General features: G+C 38.3%; 1 protein-coding gene across 2 annotated transcripts; it reads right to left on the bottom strand.

The window, feature by feature from the left end:
* Nucleotides 1-697: 697 nt before the first annotated feature.
* tapt1a (transmembrane anterior posterior transformation 1a) lies at nt 698-26,702 on the bottom strand. 2 transcript variants are annotated; one of them, XM_042419240.1, is made up of 14 exons: nt 26,467-26,702; nt 23,371-23,501; nt 21,393-21,511; nt 16,635-16,797; nt 15,870-16,005; nt 15,103-15,200; nt 14,688-14,757; nt 13,292-13,372; nt 10,906-11,015; nt 10,676-10,735; nt 10,482-10,550; nt 10,246-10,322; nt 8,639-8,808; nt 698-3,945 (listed from the first exon to the last, which is right to left on the bottom strand). In XM_042419240.1, exons 1-14 carry the CDS (start codon nt 26,654-26,656, stop codon nt 3,638-3,640), a joined length of 1,782 nt encoding a protein of 593 aa, XP_042275174.1. In that variant the 5' UTR covers nt 26,657-26,702; the 3' UTR covers nt 698-3,637. The 2 variants fall into 2 exon arrangements, with proteins under 2 accessions (XP_042275174.1, XP_042275175.1); XM_042419241.1 differs by lacking the exon at nt 26,467-26,702 and adding an exon at nt 23,591-24,176.
* Between the last annotated feature and the right edge of the window lie 1,116 nt (nt 26,703-27,818).

The following is a 27,818-nucleotide window of genomic DNA, read 5'->3' as shown; positions in this document are numbered from 1 at the left end:
ACAGGTTTTTAGACATTTCTCACAGTCGTCTTGCACATGTAATCTTCAATATTTCATGTGTGACATGTAAAACCTCACATGTGAAACATAATTTCATATCGTATATAGCCACGTTGGCAGTTCGCATGTAAAAATATTTCCCCACATGTGATCATATTTAACTTTAAAGTGAAGAGTCTATCGTTTTTGTGCTTTAGAAGACGCTGGGCTGTCTGAGTAAACCAAGTTATGGATATTAACTAAATTTTTGTGCACTTGGATTTAACAGCATTTTGTAATTTTCCATGCAGTAGTTTCATAAATTCCCTGTTTTGATGAGACCTTAAATAATGGAAATGACCAAATGCAATTCCTCTTTTTCCAGGCAGTTTAGACATTTGAAGAACACTTCAAAGGAAACCTGGATTCTGAGGAGCAAATGAAACTTACTGATACTGTGAAGCTTCAGTCAGATCTGAAGGAAATTTATCTCATCATGACCCAAATTTAGAAAGTACACACGAACAGCATGAAGTCTGAGGCTCAATATTTATCCAAAATAATTGGATAATTTCCAAAATAAGTTCAACTCCTACACAGAGAGAAGAGACTGCAATGAAAGAACACAAATTTTTGACATATCTTCAAAAACGCAATGTTAAAAAAAACAATCCTAGATAATTATTATTTCTCAGATTGTTACATTAAAGCGACACACTTGAGAAACCAACTTTTATTAATCCAAAAGGGGGCATAGGATATCAAGGTAGGAATTAAATAAGGAACCAAACTGATGAGACAAAGCAGGCAGTGTACCAGACCATCGCAGCTCGCATAAGAACACTTCTGCCTCGTCTCCATTAGCTGAGTCGAGCCCGGTCGGGTCCAGCTGTGGTTCAGTCAGGAACAGCTTGATCTCCGCTGCAGACTGGAACCAGCGAAAGGCTCAGCCAGCTGACAGTGGAGACGCTCTGTGAGCCAGATGGACCACAGTGACACTGAGCTCAGGCCAGTAGAGACGAGGCGTTTCACAAAACCACGAGTCAAGTTTCATGCGCAAAAAAATATTATCATATCACAACTTGGCAGCTCCAAAAATAGAACTATCTTAATTATTACAATGGTAATGAACATTAAAAAGAGCCTTTTTTTTTTCCAAAACTGAATCAAATAAATGCTGATATGTTTTACACTATGTACATTTTCCTACTGCTTAATGTAAAATATGACATTATGACAGCTTTTACCAAAGCAACTTTAAATATATTATGATGTCATATGTTATAGAGTGCATTTAACAGGGCAGAAAAGTACCTTTTAAAGTCCCAAATAAAGTAAGTGATTAGACGAGTGCACTAGAAGGTAGATTTTAAAATCATTTGTTTTGAGACTGTTGATAATTAACAACTTTAATAATTACATTCAGTATCAGTCATGTCATGTATCTATCTTTAGAATTCTTCAAAGTGCTGCGACTATTCTAATAAATGCAAAGCGCTACGTGATGTACCATTATTGATCGATTTCAACAAATTTAGGTCAGATTAACAAAAGTGACTGAAGAGCTCAGACACAACTGAAATATTTGGCACGGCTGCTGGAACTTCATAGCCTGAAATCAAATTCTAAAACTGATATAATTTCAGGAATATTATATTATACTTTACTTAGACTCCATTACATACATGAGTCACAAATGAAAGCTTAATGGTGAAGGCGTTATATTGTAGGGTAGATACTGTATTTATAGATTTTTTTTTGCAATAAAAGAAAAGGCTAAATCATAACAAACAACTTCACAAGTCAGTCAACAAAATAAGTCTTAAAATTCACATGCAAAAAAAAAAAAAAAAAGGCAATTTGTTGTGGAAATATTGCTTCTATCATCCTAAGACGTCCACACTTAGATGACATTACTTGAGAGTCGAATGAGAAACGTGACCTGTCGTGTAGCAAAATTTAACACAATACGGTCCATCAGTGCAAACATTCACAAGATCAGAAGTAATGAAACATGAAATACTATTTCTTTAACAAAGCGACAGACGTTGGTTACTTGTTGAAGGATGCTGCGTCATATTAGTCAAAGTGATGACCCTTTTCCACTATCATTTTAAATGATGGATTTCTAATAATGAATGTTTTTCTCTGCCTAAAAAGGAGATATAGATATAATGGAAAACAATGCATCCTAGACAAGAAAGAAATGAACTTTATCTCCAATGTTTATCTGCATTTTGTAGCATCTTTCAACCTAAAAGCAAATTTTCTTTTCTGTTTTTTAAAGCGGACCTCTGAAAGATGTCTGGCTGCGTAATCAGCCGGTAGAAGCAGCAGATTTAGTGTCAGCAGTCAGAATTTACCAGCATTTGACCGGCAGCTTCTGTTAATGTCGTACGCTGACTGGTTCTGTAATGAAAGGTCCTTCAGTCGCTGCGGGCGCAGTGTGGACTGCAAATGGCTTTATCTGTTGGCTGTGTAAACGAAAGGCTCTACTTAAGGCTCTAATTTAAAAGTCGCTGTTCTCAGTCGACTTCACAACGCTATCAAAACTATGCTGGAAATTAAAAAGATGCATCACTTCAATTTTCAGACTAGTCTCACTGAGGTATATACTCTGTATTCACCAGGTAATGGAGCAAGCAGCAATGCATAGACTCTAATACTAACAGTGTGTGACTGCTTATTGCAGTGTTTCCCAACCTTTTCGGCTCGTGACCCCTTATTTAAAAACCCTTCATCACCAGTTGTATGTCTGTCAACCCTGTTCAACCAAAAAGTGATTATATTTCTGTTTTTCTGTTTCAGAGACCCGATAAGGTAAGATTATCTAGTTAATTCACCAAAAAAAGGGCAAAAAAAGTTTTGTTAATCATCGTGACCCACCAGACTTATCTTACATTATTACTATTTTAGTGAGCGTCATGACCTTCAGGTTGGGAACCACTGGTGTAAAGTCCCGTGTTTAAAGGAACTTCTTAGAAGCCTTCACACAGATTTCAGATCTACATTTCTAAGCTGAATTGTTGTAACCTCAGTATCGTATTGGGTTGATATGTTGGATGACACCCAATATAAAAAAAAAAAAAACTTTTTGAAATAAAGTTTTCTTGAGGAAAAAGTAAACATTTGATACAGTGAAAAATGATTCTGCTGTTACTTTTAATAGAATCTGGAAGTTTGTCTGTTTTCTGGCTGCTGAGCGAACTGAGAAACTTCTGACTTCTGGTCCCAGTGCTGCTCAGACAGGAAGTGCTTGTGTGCTCTCACGCTCACACGTACGCAATCTCACACACCCTCACACCTGCATATTCACTCTAAATACTGAACCATCCTAACACTTTCTCACACACACACACACAAACACACAAACACACACACACGCCAGTTCATCCTGACGACTGGGCTGCCTCAGTCACATTCTCTTTCTCCCGCTGTTAATAAGCCAGCTGAAGTTTTCTTTATGAAACTCGTCGACTTTAGGCATCAACAACAGCAGGATCGTCTGACACTGTGTGTCCACGTTCACAATAACTTACTGTATTGCCACTGACTTTAATAAATACTCAGCTTTCTGCTGCTGTTGGCCAGGAGAGCCAGGCTGAGGCGCCGTTTGCTCTCCGTCTTTCCTGAGTGGTTGATCGCTACATCCCGCCGGTCAGTCGATGCGGTTACCACAGATTGTGAAACGGTCGATCTCCAGCAGGTCCTTTTTGGGAGTCCTGTGCTTCAGTTCAGAGGCTCCTTGTGCCTCCCCCTCCTCCTCTTTGGGGATTGAGGGTGCGGGTTGCTCAGCTTCAGGTAGTGGGGTTGGAGGATGGCTAGCTGGTGCAGCGGGCGGGGCTTCGGTGGGCGGGGGAGGAAACAAGTCAGTCCTGGGAGTCGGCTGGGTGGTCACCGAGGAAGAAGAGGAAGAGGATGGTGTGCTGCAAGGTGGGACAGGAATCTGCTCCACCTTTGATTCACCTGTAAAGAAGAGTGAACCTAAATTTAACTCTCTGACAGACAGACAAGATGACAAATTGATGAGTGTTTTGGTTGTTCGGCTTTCTTTCAGAGTTCTAAGAGTAAAATAACATTACTTAACACATGTAACTGATGTTCTCTAAAGAAACTTATAACACTGTACACGAAACTGTAGTACTAACGTGGTACTACTTCTGTGTTACCATCACCACAATCAGCTGGACTGTGGAAATCATAAATACTTTCTTCTTTCCCTTCACCATAAACGCTTCCACTTCTGTTTGCACTTTCATATGAAACAAAGTGATGCCTCAATTCAAAACTTTGCTCTGGGAAGTGACAGTTTAGCCTTTAGACTTCTCCAGGGTTGCAATGCAGTATTAAACTCAAATAGAATCTGAATCAGAAACAGGTTTATTGGGTGGTAGCTTTTCACATACCTGCCTTTGTGCATAACGGTCAAAATATAAAAAGTAAGAAAACACAATTAATGATTAGAGCTGCAACTTATGATTATTAGTCAGTTTGGATTGATTGTTTCGTCTATAAAATAGCAAAAAAAATGACCACCACATTTTATGCGAGCCCGAGATGACGTCTTCAAACAGTTCAAGTTCAAAGATATTCAGTTTACGATGATAAAAAACTCCGAGCAGCAAAGCCTCAAATTTGCGAATCTGGAACCAGCAAACGATTAATTGATAATAAAAACTGTAATGTTATGTCTATCATTTACTCAATGAATCCACATATCATTTCAGCAAACTGGATGTAACTTCTTGCTAAAACAATTGGAAAACAAGAAGATGAACAATCACCCTCTGCACAGTCGTCATCCTTCTTTTATATGTTTCATTTTCAGTTTCCGTACTTGAGTTATTCTATCACTGCCTATTGTAGCTGTTTTTAAAACTGTTTTATCTGTTTTTCAAACTAAGAATAACTCTAGAATCACCATCTAACATACAAAGATGTTAGAAAAACAAATAAAATAGATCATTTAGAACAGGAAGAGAGACGATGCGGTATAAAAGAGGGTGATGTGCTGACTGCGAGCGACAATCTTCAGCCTGTAACAGAAGGTGTAAAGTTGTTCCGGCTTGAGTGACGCGATGTGATTCAACCTGTCTGGTCCACAAGTCAGGAAACCTGCAACCACCTGACGGCTCAGTTTTAAGCAGCATGGAGGGAGAAGAATGAAACGTAGCCGGAGAACGGAAGCTGACATGAGCGATGCGGTCTCGGTTAAATATTATCACAATCCATTGCATTATGTTAAGAGAAAACACTGTGCAGGCTTTTAAACTTTTGAGAGCACTGAGTGTAGTTATATTAAGAAAATCAACCAAACAGAATAATTCATCATATCACAGAGACTTGAGCAAAGCAGCATTGGATATTAACAAGGCTGCCCACAGAGACCACCGCCCAGCCCCGGGCTATCTGGCTACAACAAACCTCCAATTCTTACTGTAGACAGAGCAGAAGTGACACTTTACAGTACAGAACTACCGCAGTCCACTGTGCATATACTGTGTATATATATATATACTGTATATGTGTGTTTGAGTAAGGCACTAGAAAGAATTTAAAATATGATGGAGGCCATAGGAGTAGTGAGCATCAACGCAGGCCAGCAGAATATTAGAAAATGTCAGGTATTACCTTCGGTTCTGTCTGAATAATTCAGTGTTGAGTCAGTGAGGAATTCATAATAAGGCCTGGTGGATGGTCAGTATATAAATCCATCCCCACAAGCCTTATTTCATTCCTTGTAGCAGGTTTATTTTGACTTTTTGATTTTTAAAAAAATTGCCTCAGACCCTATTAAAGCTGGCATCAGAATACACAATATTTTTTCTTTGGAGATGGTCACTGTTTGAGATTCACAGTTATATATTCTTGTTCTGATTTGGCTGAGACGTGGCTGTCTACGCGTTGGATCTGACCAAACATAGTTTTACTTCACTGTTCCACCTGACTGAACCAACAACATGATTTCTCATTCGCTTCTCCATGTGGCTTTCGCTTCAGCAAATGGCTGATGTGAAACCACTCATTACTCATTTCTGCCCTCCAGACAGAAACATGCAGTATAGACAGATGGCGTATGCAGAGTTATGTGAATCCGGATCATTGTAAAGACAAAGACATACAGAAGAGCATAATTGTGCAGTGAATCCGCTGGAGCAGCAGGTAAAACTTGAGGCATAGGCTAAAGTAGTTAGCATGAGGTCGCTGGTTCAAATCCCAGCAGCTGAATATGTGGGAAGCAGAAGGAAAGACTCCCATTAAATTTCCCACAACCTGGAAGTGGTTAATATTATACTCTATATGTTGGAGTGTGCTGCTTTAAGCCTTGTGGCTGCTGCTGCTGCTGCTGCTGCTGCTTTTTGAGGAAGCAGATTCATTTGAAACACAAGTACTTTGATGTTTGATATGACATGATGCACCATCAGGATCTTTGTCATTTTAAAGCTCCTGGCTCAGCTCAGCAGGCGGGTCCGTGGCACACACGGGAGAAAAGATCTGCGGGGATTTGGCTGCGGATGACAGGAAGATACTGCCACCTCCGAATCTGTGTCTGATTGTGTGTGTGTGTATGTGTGTGTGTCTTACTGTAGGTGCAGGGCGTGTTGAACAATTTGTCAAAATATTTACATGAATCTTAATGAAGGAATTCATATGTAAATATATGAATGTGGGAATAATTTGGTTTTTTTACTGTGGATATCAGTCTAATGTGACACATATATGTATATATATACTCTGATAATTTTATCACTACATAGTTTAGTCTATAAAATGTCTGTATATGGTGAAAAAGGCAGATCACTATTTTGTGAAGCCCAAGGTGAAATCTATAAATTGCTTGCTTTGTCTGACCAAAAACCTAAAGATATTAAGTTTACTATCACACGAGACAAAAAAAGCAGCAAATACTCACAGTTGAGAAGCTGTAACCAGGGTGTGTTTTCACCATAATGATAATAACTAGCTATTAATTATTAATAACTAGTTGCAGCCCTATAAACAAGACTGCATGACATTATACTGTACTTAAACCATAATACAAAGAATGAGCATTACTGCAGGTAAACCATAACATAAACGTTTGCTTTGCTAAGTTGCCACTTAGAATATAAAACAGCATCCAAAATGATGATGATGATGATTTGGGGAACATACATTTGTTTCAGGTGTTTGGGATGAAGCTATGGCCTGATATTTAGACTTCTCTACAACCAAAAGGTCACAGGTTTGATTTGTGCATCACCAGACACTGGATGTGTCCATCAGCTGCCTAAAGCCGGACACTGAGCTCCTACCTGCTGACAAATCTGTCTGGGTACAGGTATCAGCTAAATGCCTAAAATGTAAATTAAAGTGTCAGCTAAATGCCTTAAAATGTTAATATAAACATGATTCTTCTCTCAGGCAGGGTGAGCTGGTAAGCCCCGTGTTGCTTTGGAAACTACGGTGCAGGAAATAGATAAACACAGGAGGTGAAAACATGTAAATCAGCACTATTGACCCTAGTTGAAGATATAAAACATAAGTGCTTTATTTTCCGTTAATGCAACACAAACTAATGAGCGTTCTGCATGTGTGTTTGAAAAGATTATTGTAAGACACTTGTTTTATTTACAGTGTCTCAAAGTGCAGAGAGACACAAAAGATCAGTGAGTGAGTCAGAGGTGGAGGGCAACATGGAGCATTATTAAAAGCAAGACTAAATCCCAGGATGTCTCATTTACAAGATTTCCATTCCAGAGAACCACAGGGACACTTTTCATATCTCCAAAAACAGTATATAGCTATTTATAACATACAATTTAGAACCTTTCAAAACAAGCTTGTGTCTAATTGAAAATAATTGCATTTGATTCTCTGTCATCTGCATGATTACCTTAACGAGGGTTACTACAACCTGAGGATAAGAGTGCTCAATAAAACTTCAGTATCTAATGTATTAGCACTAATTTGGTGATATTGGTTCAAATGTATTTATTCAAAATAGCTGTCTTGTTTTAGCAGGTACAGTAGACATGTAAATGGACTCATTTAATCAGGAAATGACTGAGTTTTTAATCTTATAAAAGGAAACTAGACATTGAGAAAATCATAATTTATCAACAGTGCCATGGCAAATCCAAAATGTAGTTATATACAGGCCTGGAAATGTAAACTTTCACTGTAGGAACACTGATAATTCCACACAGTGTAATTAGTGAGAGGGACAAAGTGTGATCAAGCTGAGATTTTTTAATAATTATGTAGAGTGACTGGGAACATCCCCCCTTAAAACTGGGTCAAACTGCATGCTCCTTTTTATAAATAAACCTGACCCAATAGTATTTTGTCCCTTTTACAGTGATGAACACATTTTTCAGTAAATGCTCTGACCAAAACAGGATAAATAGGATCATGATGTGAACTACTGTTTAAAACGCAGAAGATCTTTAAATGAAGTTTTAAATGCTTTGAACTTTTATATTATTTCCAAATTCCCTCTCACACTAGCTGTAACACAGGACTGATAGTGAGAATGTTTTCACCAGTCACCATTATCTCAGAGTACATTATCGTATTGTTTGGCTAAAATTGATAGTAACTCGATCTTTGTGTAAAAATGAAGGTGAAATGCAAGAGGTACTGCAGTAGAGCTGGTGTTCAGTTGTGAGTGCTTTACCTGAAGGTGCTGGACACGTGGCCTGGTCAGCTTTGCTGGGGCTCTTGGCAGACGAGGATGGGGCTGTCGAGGGCCTCTCAAACAGTTTGTCCTCCATGTTGGCCCTCTTGACGTAAACACACGACTTTCCCAGCAGCACAATACTGTTCAACACCTTCAGTGTAACCAGCCTACGGAGAGAGAACACTGCAGTTAGAGAGGTGCATTTCTAACTGGAAGAATAAAAAAAAAAACTCTCCCTTTCTTCAGGTTCAAGCTGCTTAGAGTCTTATGAAACAAAACAATAAAAACATGACAAAGCATTAGCAGTTCTACTGTAAAGCTATACATTTATCTGAGTCTATGTGTTGATTTTCTTTTAAATATGTGCAATCAATCACAAAATACTGGCTTGCTGACAGTGTTAAAACATTTCACACGTCATTGCTTTTGGCACCTTTTTTGCTCATTTGGTTGATGGACTCGGCACTAAGTTAAAAATACCGTAGAGTTTGGTAAATTGTGATCAAAATAAATTGCAAAATAATGACGATTACCATTATAGTCATAACTGAACAGTCTTTCTTGCTGTTATTCAGCACCGAGATGTAGCAGAGTTAACTCAGTGCCGTCTTGAGCTGGGCCGCAGCTATAATGAATCTCTTCTACCATCTGGTTTCATTCACCACTGTTCACATCCCACCACTGACACCAGGATGCTGATGTGTATGATCCTTCTGTGTTTCTGGGTTTAGCTATTAGGCCTGGGCTTGACACTGTGATCAGAGAGAGACAGACACATTTGGGTCTGTGGACCACTGCTCGCTGTGACAGGGTGTTTCGGACTGAGAGCGTGACAGCGCGGCTGAATCTTTGCCAAAGCGCAGCGGTCTGTTCAAGCCAGAGCTATTTTTAAATAAGGGGGTAGGGAAGGCCAAAGATGGCACTAGAGATGACAACATTGTATTCTTCACCCTGAGGGAAACTCTTCAATGGTACAAGCCCGATGGGATACGGCAAATGAGAGTGAGCGCGGATATCAGCAGCTCAGCACAGGGAGAACGTGAGGGTACAGTGTTAATGCTTATGTAACTGTGTATGTCTGTGAATGTGTGTTTATGACAGCGCCTGCATGTGTTAGTGTGCGTTCAAGAGACCGCGGCTGTGCGAGCATGTCTGTATATGAGTGTCTGTGTTTGTGTGAGAGTATCTGTGCATATTTGACACACTATAAACAAAGAAATCAAACGTAAACACTCACTGATCTACCACTAAATGAATACTGTGTTCAGAATCAAAAATATAGACACACAGACTTCTATAATGAGATCTGTATTTCAATGATACGAGCCTGTAGTTCAACAAGGAGATGGAGGGAACGGCAAAATATTTATTACTAGATTATTCTGCATGGACAACTTCAGTTTCAGCTTTTAAATCTCCTCCCGAGCTACATTTTCACAGTCAGATTAACATATATACAGCATATGTAAAATAAAAATATCCTGTTCAGTACAAGTGCAGTAAGATGTGGCTTAAAAGCTCATTTAATGGATGCTGGGAAGGACAATCTTCAATAAAATCATGTAATAACACTAAAGCAAACATTATGATTTTAATAGACTTACCCAAGATAAAAAAGGAACACACACGTGTATGACAGTGCTCCTTGCACCTTTACCGAACTCATGACCACTCGGATAAGCTGTTAAAACATAAAAAAAGAAGAATATAGTTTCACATACATGTTCAGCTTTTAAGTAAAGTTTGGAGGAAGTTCTGACTAATGTTTATGTGACAATGAAGACTAAACTCTTTACTGGTATTTAGTGCCTGAGCAGCAACAGACTGCAGCCTCTCTTACCAGAACAGCCAAAGGCAGAGGGATGAAGCCCATCCTCCGAGCCACTGAGTCACTGTAGTCTGTACAAGCCTACACAGTGACAGACGAGCACAGGTTACAGCACTCAACAAAACTGCATTGATTAGCTGCGTAGGCTCCATGCTCTTTATATAAGTATAATGACAGTGGTGTGAAAAAAAGAAACGGTTGCTTACGTTCTTCTGTCGACTGCTGACAAGATCAAAAGCCAAACTGGCTCTGTATTCACTGTACACCTGGGAAAGAGATGAGCGGAAGAATGTAGTTTGGAAGCAAATAAGTCTCATTTAAGATAGGCAATGGATCACATACAGTACAGTGTTACATTACACATGTATTGTGTTGGACAAGTCCTTAGTTGGTGAATGAGGCTGTTATAGAAGTAATGATCAGGTTTAGTTCTTACATCTGCAGTGATGTCGTTGAACTTGGTGATGAAAGCATGCTTAATGATGTCGACAGCAACTTCAGAGGTGAGGACCATAAAGACATCAGGGAACAACACCCAAAGGTGGTCTGAGGGAAGAAATAACACAAGAAAGTTTACATGTTACACATAAAAATGTTTTCAACTTAATTTAAGCTGGGCAGGTTTCCTCGATTGTGGGGCTGTAGCTGTAACCCCACCTGTTACAACTAATGTACAATTAACAATTCATTTTCAATATCAATTTATCTGTTAATCTGATTATATTTTCATTTGAGTGATTACAGCCTATGAAATGTCAGGGCAATGTCAGAAAATAGTGAAAAATGCCCATCATAATTTCCCATAGCTCAAAGGAATATCTTCAAATTGCTTGTTTTGTCTGACCAACATTTTAAAACCTTCAATTCATAATGATTTTAACATTTAAGAAGCTAGAACAGCAACTTCATAATTGATTTATAAAAATTGTTTAATAATTTATTTGTTAACAATTTAAATCGACTAGTCAACACATTGAGCAAATATCTTGCTCAATGGAACCTCAGTTGTTCTTACTGTGCTACTTCCCCTCGCAAAGATCAAAGTCAGGATTCAACCTCATGACACTCATGTCTCAGGTTCTGCAAACAGCAGTAATTTTTAGTTTTAAGATTTTAAGTAGTTTAATTACTTACACAATAAAATGCAGTCATTTTTTTTTTTTTTTAGCTGCATTGTACAAGTTTGGCAACTGCTATGTGCATACATCTCTTATGAAAAATGACCAGCGCCACATCATGTGCACAAAAAACTATATGGGCCAAAGCTTAATAGCAGAATTTAATGGGGACCTACTGTGCTCATTTCCTGCTGTCTATACATTTTTATTCTGGGACTCCACTAGAGTAGCTTTGCATGATTCACAATTAAAAAAAACTCTTATTTATCTCATACTGGCCCTTTAGGTAGCCCCTCAGTTGAGCCTCTGTCGCTAACAGGCAGTCTTAGCTCCTTTCCGGAAGCCTGCCGAGGGGCAGCCGTATCAGAGTCGTGTTAAGTTACTGCTGATGAAAACCCAACACTTCCTGCTTTACTGCTTCATATTAAAAAATTTGAAATGACTAAATAACAGGAGACTTTATTATGAAGAATTAGCAGAGATTCGTTAGCGGCGCTAAAACCCAGTCAACACAAGATATGGAGATATTTGGAGCTCTTTGTTCAGCAGATCAGTTAGAAATAATACAGGGAGGAAGAACAGCCACACTGATGATAATGTGTGATGAAGAGCTGCAGATGACCAGCACAACTCCAACAGGTAAACTATTTATTTTACTTTGCTGTGCTGTGTGACAGAAAAACACTCACAGCATGCCAGCTCGACTCGAGTCATGGCTCTGCGTGAATACCCCCAAAACAATGGAAAAACACTATAATGTTAGCGGAGTGGAGCACAGAACTCGCCCGCTGTGCGTGGAGCAGATGACCATACAAAGAAATCCATCACGAGCCAACATCAGGCTGAAAATAGAAAAAACCATTGGGAACCGAGCGTTCAGAGCAGTCTGAAGCCGGTCCTTTTTGCTCACAGGGTTTACTTCTACATACGTTTACCTCATTATCTGACACTTTGGCCACATTTAATATGAACATCTGATATTGTAATATTATATTTATGACTGAAAATAAGGAAAAGCACAAAAGGGCCCCTTTAAAAGAAGAAAAGCCTAATTTAATGGTATTTTTTTTTCTTAAGGTTGGTATACTTGCATACATTTCCAATATTTAATGCACAAAGCAGCTTTGGCTCTAATTTCACACTTCTCATTTTAACAACAGTTAAAATGGATGACATGAGAAGTGTTTAGTAGGTAATTAGCTGAGAGACGGTGATTTGCTTCTACTGTATATTGTAAACAAAGAAGTGCAGTCACCACTAATGCAGCATGCAGGATAAGTGAATTACCGGGGAGTTGTGATTTGTATACCTCTTTAGCAATAGAAGGCTGTGGTTCTGATAGTATTAGTGCATCAGAGTTATGATTGCTGTTGACAGGCCATGTCTGTCATCTATGGTGAGTCTGGCTTGGAGAGTAGCAGGAGGAGCTGACTGTTTTCAGAGAGCTGTGATACAGAAATGCCCAGCTCTCAACCTTCACACTGTTCTGTCGGTAGTGGAAAGATCCCCATGGTGTTGCAATGGGTCAACAAAATCATCAGGGAAGGAGCTGCTCAAAACTGAATCTTTAGCATGACTAGCACTGAGCTAGGATGGAAGTATTTTCATTTTTAAAAGTCTGGTGAACAAACCTGAGACAGTATGCTTCTCATTATAATATAAAGAGTCTATTAAACGGCAGTTTTAGGGAAAACAGATAATTACCTGGGTTCCATGAGAACTGCTCCATATTCCTGAGACAAACGATGAGCAGGAGAACGTAGCTGGTGAACCGTTCCTTGATATCTGCCAGGATAAAATAATAACATTTGCAATTATAATATCTCCGCCCTGAACAACATGGCTAAAAAATGCTACTAATAAAGCATCTTCACTTAAGGCACAACTGCAGAAAGTTTCATTCACCCACATTTGATGACCTTGTGCTGTATATGTGTGTGAAAGTATGAAAGAAAGTTTTAAAGGAGTCAGATCCATCAACTTTATTATGCATAAATGTGCAGTGAAGTAAGTGAAGAGTAATTGTGCATTTATTTTAGCAGCACATAATAGCTACAGTGGCTTTTAGTCTTGCCAAAGTAATGGATGCTATAAACATCCATCTCATGCAAATTGAAGACTCAGCTGTAGATGTTGTAGAATGCAATCATCTGTTCTGATAATGCCATGCTAGTTAGGACCAAGCCCGGCTCCATAAACAGGCAATCTTCCAAGTTGTGAGAGGAAAATGGCAGCTGATAATGGCTTATTGTCTTCTGAGGTCATTAGAATACAATAAGAGTGACTGAGATAAAAACCTGCTGCCTTGGGGGATTAAAGGGCGAAATGCACAAGGCATTTAATCTATAACTGCATTTGTATTCTTCCTATCAAAGCAACATGGATGGATTCATAAAAGCTTTCTATTTGAGGAAGAGTGACTAACCCTTTGTATGCTAAACATTTTACCAGGAATCAAATCATTTTCGTCATACATCTATCCTACAGAAATTGACAAAAGACACTTATGTTTTGCCTATGTGATTAGCTAAAAAAGTAGCTTTTCCATAAGAGAAAGTGTTGCTTTCAAACATTTGTTGGGCAGCAAGAATTGTTCTGAGTGTTATTAGATTTCACATTTATTACTAATGTACAACAAAGTATTTCAACAGGTCTGTTATACTTTAGACTTTTGCCTTTCCGTCAAAGAATCGCTAACATATTTTCTAACAGGATCAGAAAGTACAAAAAATACTTATTTGTGCAACATGTTCTTTAGATGCAAAATGTTCCATGTTGTTACACTTAAGCAACAAGAAGAAACAACATGAAGCAAATATAATTATAGATTGTGGCGCCTCATTTTCTGGTAAAGACTGTGAGACACTCATTCTCTGTGAATATTTTTACAGGTTTTTAATTTTGTAAGTGTGAATTCTGAGCAGACTGACATCATCAAATAAACAGTGAAACAACACGAAATGAAGTGTTACCAGATATGGAAAACCTGTACTGATGTTTTTCAATTTTAAATATGTTTTTGGTACCAGTGCCCTTTTCAATCAATACTAATAATAATATATAAAATCAGTGATTTCAGATGAGACAATGAATATCTTACCACTGTTGGACATTTGGAATAAGTTGTTCTTCTCAAATTTCTTGAACACACTTCCTTTTATCTCCACAAACTGTGTTTGAGAAAACAGAAAAAAAACAAAGAAAGAAATGCATTTAGCAGTAAATATTATCCTGAAAATAAAAAGAGAAACTAACATGTTGCAGCTACAGCAGCAACATTTCATCACTGACATGTCAAGTTCCATCTTCCTGGGATACATCTGCATACAGATGATTCAATTAAAATGTAGTTTGTGGGCACATATGCATATATTTTGTTTGTGTGTGTGTGTGTGTGTAGCTGCTTAAACAATCTCATCAGGCTTTCCTGTTTGTGCGCAGATTATTGTGTACACCTGTGTAGTAGTGGTAGTAGTGGTAGTAGTAGGTTTGTGTGTGTGTGTGTGTGTACTAACGTTGTTGGACATCATGATGGTGAGCAAGGACTTGTTGTGTGAGTTGAAGGCGACATTGAGGGTGGAGGCTTGGACCATGATGAGGATGGCATGGAGGACTGATGGACGTTCACTCAGGAAAACAATGCAATGCAGCTTATTGGTTAGACAAACTACCTTCTAATCAAAACCCAAAGTACAATGCCTGAAAGCAGTTCAGCTGTCAGCCATCAGAAGTCATTTGTTTTTCTGAAATATCCTTAAAAAAAGATCCTCTGTTCTGCCATTAACAACATCAGCTAAATGCTTAGATTATTAAGTGAAAGGATTTAAACCTTCCCAGATAGTTACCAAAACTTCTACATCAAACCTGGCACGTATGACTGAATGGTTAAAGAAAACTAAAAATACACATGGCATGCACTGAACTCAACTAGTTTAAGTTCAAAGCACAAAAACTTCAAAGGAAATAAAAATAATCAGTTTTTGCCTTTTTTTTTCTAGTCTGTCTAGTCAGGAGAAAATCAAAAACAAAATGAATTCTAGTGACTGTAATGCTGAACTCAGAGGCTTTATTCATCTTCTCCAATGGTCACACAGAGCTCACAATAGTTATGAGCATTACATCAGACTACACCACTGGAAACTTAGACGCAGAAGAAAGAGACATCAAATGTCAATCACAAAATATCATATAATATAATCAGCTCACTTCACAAATGACAAATCTTGCCTGTTGAGTCTTAAAACAGCCATATTGCTGCTGTGGATTTGAATGAGAAGGATACAAACATAAAAAACGGCCATGAGGAAGTGAGGGATGACTCCTATACTGTCTCTTTTCCGTTCTTTGGGTTCTGTAGCTGTCCAGTAGAGAGCATCCAGGATGTCTTGACCGAAGGAGGAGAAGAGGCGATCTGCCACCTTACAGAGGAAGGACAGGTGACATCATAACTTAAAAAGTTAGTATGTGATTCAAACAGATGTATTGTTCATTTTATCACCCGTCAGTTACATTAATTACTCTTACACAACAAATATCACAAACTAACAAATGGAAGTCGGTGCAGCATGACATGTACAGCACCTCAATATTTTTAACATCAAGAATTTCCTACAAATGTTGTCTATTTCCAAGGCTTTAAAAAAAAAAAAAAGTCCTGGCATAGTACACCGACTACCTAGCAACATGGTTTCTAAATCATCTCAGACATATCTTTGGCATTTCTATCCTGCAATTTCCTTTAACCTCTAAGCCAACATATATGCCCATACAAATATATCTGCAATAAGCTAATACTGGCCAATATACTGTATATACAGTAGTGCAGCCTGAGCATCAATGTGCACAGCTATTAAACACCATTATACTATATATTGGATACATAATAAAATAGTGATTGAAATGCATCAATAGGTATGATCTGTGTATATGATGCTGCAGCAGATGGCGCTAACACTTTTAGGTTTAAATCCTGCTGAGGCCACCTGTGCTAAAAAAAAATACAGTTTCCACTGAATGCAGATGTTAGATTGTATAAAATATGATGTACCTCCAACATGTTGTAGATGATGTAGAGTTTGATGACAGACTGTCCTCTGATCAGGTGGTACATCATGGAGTAATCTACATAATGCATCATGGAGAAGCACAGCACCAGGATCAAGCCCTTCAGCATGTCACACACCTGCGCTGGCTGCAGCAGCCGGGACCCACTAACCAAACACACACACAAAAACATTAACTTATAGCATCTGTATATGGTTATTTAGACACATTTATACAACTTTTCAGTGCATTCTTGCATATTTGAATGCAAACTTGCATGCTGAGATACACAGTGCAGTGTATCCTGTGTATCCGCATGCACATAATCTGTCATTGTATTGTGTCAGTGAACAGTTATATCTGTTTACACAGATATGATGTATGTGTATGCTGACAGACAAAACATTTTTAGTGAGCTATGTATGAATTGGAATGCATACAAGCATTTAAAGCACTGACACATACACTGTTTTACAGACTTCACTGATACTGAGCTCGACTGACACACAGTGAAAGAAGCCGAGTGAGGAAGGAGCTGTCTACAGATTCATTACAAAACCAGATGACGAGTGTCACTGACTAATGCTGCTCATGAAGGCTCTGAAAGATCTCTGCTATTCATCTCATGCAAGGAAACAGAAGAGGAACACATACAGGGATAAACAGTTCATTTCTGTTCAAAATTGGATATTCCACACAAGGGAAAGGGCAAACAAGCACTGATAACACAAGAACACAATATGAATATTGAAGTTAGTATCTGCTTTATACTAAAAGTAATCTAATATGTTTCTGTTTTGGCTCTATGTTTCTTTATGCTCTTATATGATTCAATTCTTATCCACCAAACATGCCACAGTGCACCAACATCTTTTCTTGTAAATATTTCACCTTTGTCACAAAAATGGGAACAGCATTTTGGACAGAAATGTTTCAAATGGAGTTGAATAGATGGAGGAAAACACAGTGGCTAAGCTGTCACATAATGCAGGAACAGCAAAGCATGTCTTGTCTGTGGGCAATAACTTAGTGTTTCAAAACGTATGAAGCTTCATAATTAATGGCAGTGGTTGGCAGTGGCAGCTTGGGAGCATGTTAAGAGGAGGGCTGACAAATCCATAGGACCGGTTATTTAGTATTTACTGTGACAGGGATAACCGGGCAGAGCCAGAGAGCTTAATTCCACCATATTTTCCATGTCAGCTGTGTGACTGGTCTACGTGTCTGCAACCACTTCTAACTCCGGCATTAAAATATGTTTCATCTACTCATCGCACAGGCTGCTTCGTTAACAAATTCAATATTCACTAATATTTGGATTTTCATAAGGGAAAAGGTTATGTTCTGAAGATGGATGTGATTGTTAAGACATGTTACCACGACTTTGTTACAAGTTAAACACTATTCTACAGATACTGCTGTCAGATTTTCCACTAAAATCACTATAAACCACACAGACTAATCCTGGACCGACTCACTAGTTCACAAGACACAGCAGAACAACAATGAACTACTCTAACAGACACTATTACCTTAATTAACTTAAGCGACTGTTGATTAATCTTGCATCACAACAACAGGGCTGCCCCTTACCTTACACTTTAAAAAAAAAACACAAGAAAGGAAAAGAGATCATGTTTCAGAAGAGAGGGGTTGGTTATCTGATATCTGAAGTATTTCAGGAGCCGAGTCCAAGCTGAGAGAGAAAAAAAAAAAGGCCTGTGTTGGAGAAGACGTGTAAATTAGCTTAATCAAGTGTCTCTCTGTCTGCTGAATCTGTGTGCAGCTGAGCACAGAGCTGTGAAGAGAACAGGGTGAAATGAACATCTGGGCCTTTTTTGTCCGAAGCATAAAAGACAGTGATTGCCTTCGTATGAATGGAAGAAAAGAATGGTCGGAGTTTACTTTGGATGTACGGTTTATCGAGGATACCGTTTATTTCCTGTGATTACGATGATGAGGTGATGCTAGGTTAATGTCATTAACCCTTATTGTTTTCTTATACCGTATCTATACTGATCACAAAAGAGAAGATGCAGATAAAATGGGCCACAATCCAATATCATGAAGCTGTCCCTGGTTCCTTTGGTTTCCTGATGCTATGGCTCCATCCAGTGGTCAAGTCATTCATGTAATCTACTTCATATTTTTCACTTAATTTAAATGTTTTTGTTCACTAATGAATGTACAACAATAACTAACAGTAGATAAATAAATAAAGGTCAAAGGAAGTGTAACAGAAGATAAATGAGTGAGGGACTGCTGCTGAATTAATACTAAGGTAATAGTGTAAAAACAGTTCAATCAGACATGTAAGATAACCTACAATTTTTTCAATTATTTGATTATTCATTTAGTAAAAAATGTGTTTAATTTACAATGATATAAAATTGAGAAGTTTGACATGTTTGCTGAATAAATAACTGAAATGATCATTCGATGATCTGTCAGCTCATCAATAATGGATTCATTGCTTCAGCTCTAACCCACACTACTACACTTCTCTACAAACCCCCCCCCCCCTCCCAACATGTTAAATATCTGCTTTGGTATTCAGGTGGTTAAGGTGCAAACTCAGAGCAACCTCGTCTCACAGTATCTTCTCCCCCAGCATGTGAAACACACACTGCTCTCTGGATGCGAAGCTACTGCAGCCAGCCGGGAATGTAGTCGGCACAAAGCAGCAGTGCTCACTATCTCCGTTCTACAAGCATTATCTCTATAACACATGAATATTATGTTTGGGTGCAGTCAGCTATTGTGCTGCATTCCAAGTAGCCATCTCTATGTGCCATTCATACTGTATTACCCTGACAGTATGCATTAAGCCAGAGAAAGCTTTCTGATATAAAAACCTTGTTATAGAAGCAGAAAATAGCCGTTTTGCTTCTGTGGAGCAGCTGGGGATATCTGTACAGGCAAGGTGAATAACCAGAGTTTTTCCCTCTTTCACACTACTGCTGAGAGAAACCTTTAAATCAAGGCAACTGAGCCCCAAACTGCTCCAGAAGAGCTGCTCAGTGACCAAACAGACTGGTGTTATTAGGCAGCCCTCCAGTTTGAGTGTGTGCAGCTGTGTCACTGACAAGCAACATGGGGATGAGAATGAGAATGAGCATGCATGCTCAGCAAACCTTCTCTGGATGGGCTTGAAAAAAAAAACAACAACAACAACGACATCTACAAAAAAAAAAAAAACAAATTCCAGACTTAAGAGGAACCAACATGGCTGCTCTGGCTTTTGAGAATGGAACATGACGTGCGGTGCCAAGCCGTACATATTAACAGACACGATGGAGATGAAGAGAAACTGGTGAATGAGTGTGGAGGCCAGTTCAGGACAATGATAACATTAATGCAGCCTCGATGGGCTCGTGGGAGCGTACCTGCTTCTTCTGCAGTAGGGGCATGTGCGTGCCCTGCAGGGGGAGGAAGGCAAGGGCAGAATCAGACAGACGGTGAGGCGGGTATGAGGACAGGGGGGGTGCCAATTGGTGAGTTCAGGTGTTTATGCCCTGAAGCTGTATGCATACTGCACTGCTATTCAATTTCAAAATGATTCGTGGAGTTCTGGTCAATATGTGTTCAGAGTGAAAACAAGTTTATCACTGTATAACCAAATGAATTTAAACAGTTTTCAGACCTGTATAGGAACATTTAAACACCTGATGTAATGTATGTTTTTATGTACATAACAAGAGAGCAACATAATCTAGTAAGAAGTAGACGACTAATAAGCAAAACCTTAATACAGTAGCTGATATACGAGAAGTACCAGATCTTTCACAGAATGCGTAAAAAGGTCTAGTTTTGATCTATGTGGTAGATGAAAAAATTTCTTATTTACAACAACTGTGTATAGAAACTATACAAACAAATCATGCCATTATAATGGACATTTTCTGTTAAAAGTAGTAAATAATGGTTACATGTGTTGGATAGGAGTAAATACAAACATTCTTTGCAAGGCCTTTTCATGCAGGTTCAGCTCAATAATAGTGTTTCAATATTCAGTCTGTTCAACTACATAAAAAAAGAAGACACATTTCTTTTAGACAAATCATGCTAACGTACCAAACCAGAACAATCTGAACATAGGTTTTAAAGTAGGGTTAGGCTATATGTATGAATGCATTTGTGTGAGTACCTAATTTACCTTCATCCATATGATGCACATATGTAGCTACATTTTATCTTTACTTATATGTACCAGTAGGGCTGCACATTTAATCATACATGATGATGGCGGTCATGATTTTGACACGCTGCAGTCAGTTATCTACACAGCTATATTTATCAGTATAGTGTGAGCGGAAGGCAGTGTCCTTTTTAAAATGTGCAAATTGAATGAAACTATTTTGTTCCCAAAATTGAGGTATAATCATGATAAATTATTGTGACCTTAAAATTGGGAAATAATAATTCCAGTTTAACTGATGTTAATGTTTTACAGTTAGACATACATACAGCAAACTGACACAGCAGAAATTACAACAGCTCTTTGAATATCGACAAAAAACAACAAGTTAGAGTCATCTTTGCACTAATATAAGCTGTTTCTGTTGTTGTTGTTAGCTGTACCTGTGCAGCCCACACATCTGTACAAACGCGTACTCATACCTGCAGATTATGCGCTGCTGTGTGTAGGTATATCCTTTAAGTCTGAGTGTTCATCGGTTACAGGATTTTATGCAGGTATAATTTATGTTTGTGTGTGTGTGTGTGGGAGTAGTAGAGAATATGTGTGTGTGTAGGCTCTGACCTGAAGCCACAGCATGGCAGGGTGAGGAGGCGGAGCAGGGCCAGCAGCACCCTGAGGGGCAGCAGAGTGAAGACGTACAGGAAGGCGTCCACACACAAGAAGAAGCCAAATATCATCAGCTGTAAAGTTACACACCAACACCTCAGAGTCAAACAACAATTGTCAGTGTAAACAATGTTCAGGTTTTAGGGCATCACATCCGAGAGAAACAACAGAGATTGCAGACACACACACTTAAAAATCTGTAATCTTTAAAGATAAACAAGTATTTTTCCGACACCACAGAGTAAAATATTGTAGGTAAATGATGTACAACTTTCACTCATCAAAACTGATCTTGTTTAACAAGCACTGTACATTAAAATAAAATAAAGTCAGACCATCGGCTGGAGAGAAACCCTGTAGGCTCCTCAAATCTAACTAAAGACTTCTAGCTGAAAAACTGTCCTCTAACATTTTTTGAGTACTTCACTTATCTTTCGTCTCCTTTGCGTCTGAAGAAAAGCCAGGCGAAAGCTATTAACTACCAAGAAAAGGTCTAGGCCTAAACCAGTTGCGCAGCAGGCACATACCTTCACAGTTTCCCATATTTGAAAAGCCATTTCCTTGTCATTTTAGGACTGTTTTAAGAGCAGTATATTTAAGACATCCGATTGCTTCTGACACCTACTTCTAACTGTGAAAATATGACGGCGCTGCTGTAAGTATTGGTAGAAGCTGGTGGGAGGGTTTGTTTCTCATTGGTAGATTCACTGTGACTTTTTTTGGGGGCCTTGTTAGATATCCATGAAGTTGGTTAGGCTGCTTAACATAGTCAAGCCACTGAGTTCTCTTATGTTTACACACATTCCTCTCTTGCCCCCAAGTGGAGGAGGAAAAACTAAGCCAGTAGGAGCTGCATTAACCTGGGCTCACTTGATAGGATCCATTTATGCTGAGAAATGGAGTTTATGCAACTCTGGAAACCACAAATTAAGATCTGAATCCCAAACAGCTGTGTGACCACTGAGTCTAAACTTCATCTATGGTCTTCTCATTAGCGCAGGTAGTCTTGCTTTTAATTTGACAGGTTTACATTATTCATTTCTAATTGACATTGTGGGTGTATGTGATGTGCTGTTTGTAGCTTTGTATTTTGTATGGTGTGTTATGTGTGTTGTTTTTTTGTATGTTTTGTATTGTTTGTTGTTGTGCTGTTGTATGTTTTGATTGTGGGGGACTACGGATGCAGATTAGCTTCGAGCTAACTCCGGTGCAATGCATCTTTAATGTTTAAAACTGCACACTGTCTCGATCAATAAATCAAATCTATAAATATGTAAATATAGAAAAAGCCTACTTTTTGATGCACCCTAGTAATTAAGGCTTGCATTTTAAACAGGTTAGAGGGAAAACAAGGTGGTTGATATAATAAAGATATGCTAGTTAACAAGAGGTACTGTAAAACATTGATTCCTGGAAAGAGACATCATACAGTTTGATGCACTCCAGATGAGCTCCAAAGCTGCCACCTGGTGGCTTATGAGAAGAACAACAAAAATATACTGAATCAGTCCAGCACATGGCAAAAGAAATGCTATTTTACACACTGTTGCTTTACAAACATATATTATAAGTATTAAAAAATGTGTGTATGTGTGTGGGTGGAGTTGGGACTGCAACTAATGATTACTTCATTATTAATTCATCTTTACATAATTTTCAAAATAATGAATCATCAAGTCAATATAATGTGAAAAAATAATGACGGAGATAGAGTTTAACAGAATCTAAAGTGATGTTTCAAAACTGCATACTTAATCATATATATATATATATATATATATATATATATATATATATATATATAAGTTAATTTATAACAACAATGGGCTGTTTTGTGCCTTGTGTGTGCTGAGATGTGAATGACAGAACGACCAGAGGGAGATAGCTGAAGTTAAAAGGGGCAGCAGCGTTAGGGGCTCGTGTTATACGATACCTTCTCAAGCTCCTTGGGAATACGCATACATGTGTAAACTCTCTCTCTGCGCTCGGTGTACTTTGCCTCATTGTGCTCCAGGAAGTAGCCTCTGGTGAGCTCCGTGCAAATGAAGCGTGTCAACGACGGATCTGGAACAACATTAGAGCAACAGTGTTTCCACAATGCCATTGTCTGCAACAATTACAACAATGGCTATCAACACAATGAGAGCGCCAACCTTTGGGGAGTCACACTGCAAAGTGAAAGAGGAGGAAACTTCTCTGAATGGTTGAAACTGGAGGACTGAAAATATTCTTAACTCACAGTTTGATTCAGTGCAACATGAACACATCTTTGGTAAAGCTGGACATGCTTCATGAAGCTCTGTGTGATATGTCCATGGACTTTCTTCCCTACTCCTAAGCCATAACTGCTGTATAACTGATATCATAAGACACTTACTGTTGCCCTGTAACACAGTGCACCTTTGAATCAAGAAAGCCATGTCACATATTTAAGGGTAATTCAAAATGAAACACTGATTGGATTATGATATGGGTTAAACTTAGAAACTCTTTAAATGAAAATGAAGGTTAATAAACAAACTCGGGATACATAACTAAAAGGAAAACAGCGGAACAAATACAAGTTGTAGCCAAGTTGCTGGATCTGTTAACTGTCTCAGGCTGTCGATACCCTAAATGCCTCCATACTGTCTTGGAATTTGTTCCACTTGACTTCATCCTGTGAGTACCTGTCAAACATGTCACACCTCATAAACCTCAGACAAAGATGAGTTTGCTGTGCATTACACATCTCATGACCTATCAGTATAATGTTGCTCAACTTGCAACAGTTTTGTTGTTAAGGTCACACAGAGAGCTGAACCACTTTGGGTTTTAATAGAGGGTTCAAGTAAATTTAGCATCCACAAGCACGCCCGCATTTCAAAAAGAGTTAACAGTCACATAAACTAAGGCTCAAGAGTCTAATAATGTATGTTTTCAATGATATTGTGCAAATGTTCACCTTATCTCAGCTACAGTGTTTTTAGTATTTGTATTGTTCTATATTTATTTAGCATCAGATGTACCCATAACTTAATAAATGCACAATGTACAGGGTCAGATGAGGATCTACAGGAGTGTGTGTGGGGCCAGTAAAGTATGCTTATGGGTAACACACACTCCTGTTCTCTGACCCAATTAGGACTTTTAGCTACATTACCACAGTAAATGTTTCTTTTACTTATTTACATACTTTACTTTGATAGCTGTTACTAAACATGGTGCCTCCACAGTACTGAGATAAGGTCGCAGATTTTGATAGTTGTGATTTCAGTGTGCTGAAAATTGTGGCCCGTCAGTTTCTTTGATGCTAGAAAATTTAACTACATGAAAAAGCTCAAAGTGTCTACTTGGGCTGCAACTAACGATTATTCTCATTATCATTAAATATGTCAATTATTTTCAAACGGTGAAAAGTGTCTATCACTGTTTCCAAAAGGCCAATATGCAACCTAAAATGTCTTCTTTTGTCCCAACCAGTCCACAACCCAAAGATATTCAGTTTACCATCAGATAAGACAAAGAAACACTTCAAATTTATACATTGGAGAGGCTGGAACCAGGGCATGTTTGGGATTTTAGCTTAAAAGTGACTGAAACAAGTGATCAATTGTCAAAAATAGTAGTTGCAGACTAATTTTTTCTGGCCTACACTACAGTTAATGCTATATCAACTGTTAAAATGTGTGACCTGGTACCTCTATACTATCTAAATAGTATAGAAGCACCATTTATGGTGATAAAGTGTGATAAAAACAATTGCAGTAGCAATACGTCTCAAAGAACAGGTTCACAATTTTTCAAGTCTGTCTTTAAACAACAGTCAGGTGCCCAAATGAACATTGAAACATGTTTTTCTTGTCATAATCATTCCTCCTTTTCATACTGACAATTAGAAGATCCCTTCATAACGCACTTACAATGTAAGTGATGGGGGACAAAATCCACAGTCCTCCTTCAGTGCAAAAATGTATTTAAAGTTTATCTGAAGCTGATATGACACTTCAGCCATAAAAATGAGTCAAATCTAGAAGATATTTTTCTATGTTGCAGCCTTTTTAGTGCCAAAGTCCCTCTTTTTGTTACTATACTTCCACCGCAGCTCTACAGGGAAACACTGTCCAATGAAACACAAAGAACACAAAAAATTTGATACTAAAAAGACTAAATGTAGCAGATATCCGCTTGATATGACTAACTCAGACTGCTGAGGCCTCATATAAGCTTTAGATAAACTTTTAAATGCATTTTTGCACAAAATGACTGTGTGGACACACTGTAGATCACTTACATTAAAAGTGCATTTTAACAGCCAGTATCAACAGGAGGAATAATTACAGCGAGGAAAACCGCTTTTGGTTTTCATATGGGCACTTGACTGTTATTTTAAGACAGACTTGAAAAAGTGTGAACCTATCCTTTAACTTTATCAGGTCACAGAATCTAATGGGTCACAGAATTTGGTGCAACACCGAGGTAGCGTGATCTCTGGACACACTGAAGTGAAGAATGTGGTTTAGACACTGTAACATACCAAGATAACAACATGTTTGAGTGCGATGGTAGATTACGTTTACTGCTCACTGAACTGACGAACTTTAAGCAGCTAACTACCGTCGCCATGCCAAACTAAACTTTAGACATTACTAGAGTAGCTAGATAGTGGCGGAGAAGATCCAAAGCTAGTTTAAAATAATGGCTATATTGTGTCAGTCACAGAGTTTTTTTTTACTGGCAGGTTTATTGAGCAGTAGCACCAGCGACAGTTCATTATTTAGCAGTTAATCGAGCTAGCACTGACTGTAAACAACAACCGTTGACAACGACTCAAAATAACGTTTTTACAACTGCTCATGACCCATATCTAATTTACTTATGTTTGATAATACTGCTAACGTTAAACTTATTAATGAAGTCACGACAGTTACAATGCTACACGGTTACAAAACGCAAAGAATACGTAGTATTTGACCCGTTTAACTGCCTAACGTTTATTAGCTGTAGCTAACGTTCAGGAACGTCAGTTAAGGGGAGACCCGACGTTTACCTGCTGACAGCTCCCGCTGCTCCCTCCTGACAGCACTTATATCGTAAAATCCCAACGTTTCCGGCAGTGCTGGGGTTATACTGATTTTGCCCGACTTGTGCAAATCCTCCCACGGTCGTTTTTGTCTTTTCTTGAGCTCAATTTCTGCTTCTTTCTCTTCTGACAGCTCGGTCCCCGATAAGTCCGCCATCTTTACTTTGGCAGCCGCGTCACTCTATGCAACGTCATAGTAAACAACGTCATGATAAACAACGTCATGATAATGAAGTCAACGAGGTGGATTCAACCGTTTAAGTTTAACAGATTTAGTTTTTTATTCACAAATGTCGTTTTTTCAAAAAAAGAAAGAAAGAAAAAAACAACAACATTATTTTCTCTGTTCCTTAATAATTTTACCTTTTTAAGTCTCTAAAATAATTGCAATACATAATAACAATAAATAATTATTCTAATTACATTTTTTGGAAACATAAAACTTCCGTTATTTTATTTTAATGTACTTATTTATTCACTATATATTTAAATATTTTTATTTTATTTCAATTTTATAATTCAGCCTGCTCCTACAAGTTGATCTTGTCAAATTTATTTGCTTGTATGTTTTATTGTTTTTATTCTGTGTACTTTTGCTTGTTTGCTTTTATTGTTTTTATCATTTGTTTTGTTCTTTTGCCTGTGTACTCTGTAAAGTACTTTGGGTTGCTTCTGGGTATCAAATGCGCTATATAAATAAATTTGCCTTGCCTTATTTTATTTTATTTTATTTTATTGTCCCGGAAGAAGCCATACTATGTTATTTTTATTTCATATTAATAAAGGCAAATTTACAGGTAAAAATACTAATTTTGTATTCACAAAGGTGGTAAAACAGTACATTGACCTGCTTTGTTTCTCTATGAATCCAAAGACTATGAAAATTATACAGATTTCTATTTCGTTTAAAATCTTTATTACGTGGTTAATTAATCAGCAAATTATTTTCTTAATTAATCAATTTATTCTTTGGTCTACAAAATGTCAGAAAATATTAAGATGGACTGAAAATTTTGGTGTGCTACTCCCGTCAGTTAATCAGTGAGAGGCCCCCGCTGGCAGCTGGCAGTGGTTTCCCCTGACGCATGAGGCAGTTGGCTTAAGATCATCATAACTCCTCCAGTGCTCATTGCCTCATGCACAGGGGAAGACCAACCCAACACAGCCAGCTGTGTGCCGGGGCCTCTTGAAATCCTGTGTGAGGGGGGAACCCCACCTCCACCACCTAGCCAGACCCCATCCCCGCAGCCTAAGCCAGACAGGAATGAGGGGCCAAGTCTGCTTCCGGTGAGGGAAACGTATAGCCGACCTTCAAAGCA

This window comes from Thunnus maccoyii, chromosome 8 (genome assembly GCF_910596095.1).
Source record: "Thunnus maccoyii chromosome 8, fThuMac1.1, whole genome shotgun sequence".
NCBI classification, from domain to species: Eukaryota; Metazoa; Chordata; class Actinopteri; order Scombriformes; family Scombridae; genus Thunnus; species Thunnus maccoyii.
This window is presented reverse-complemented; position numbering and strand designations above follow the sequence as displayed.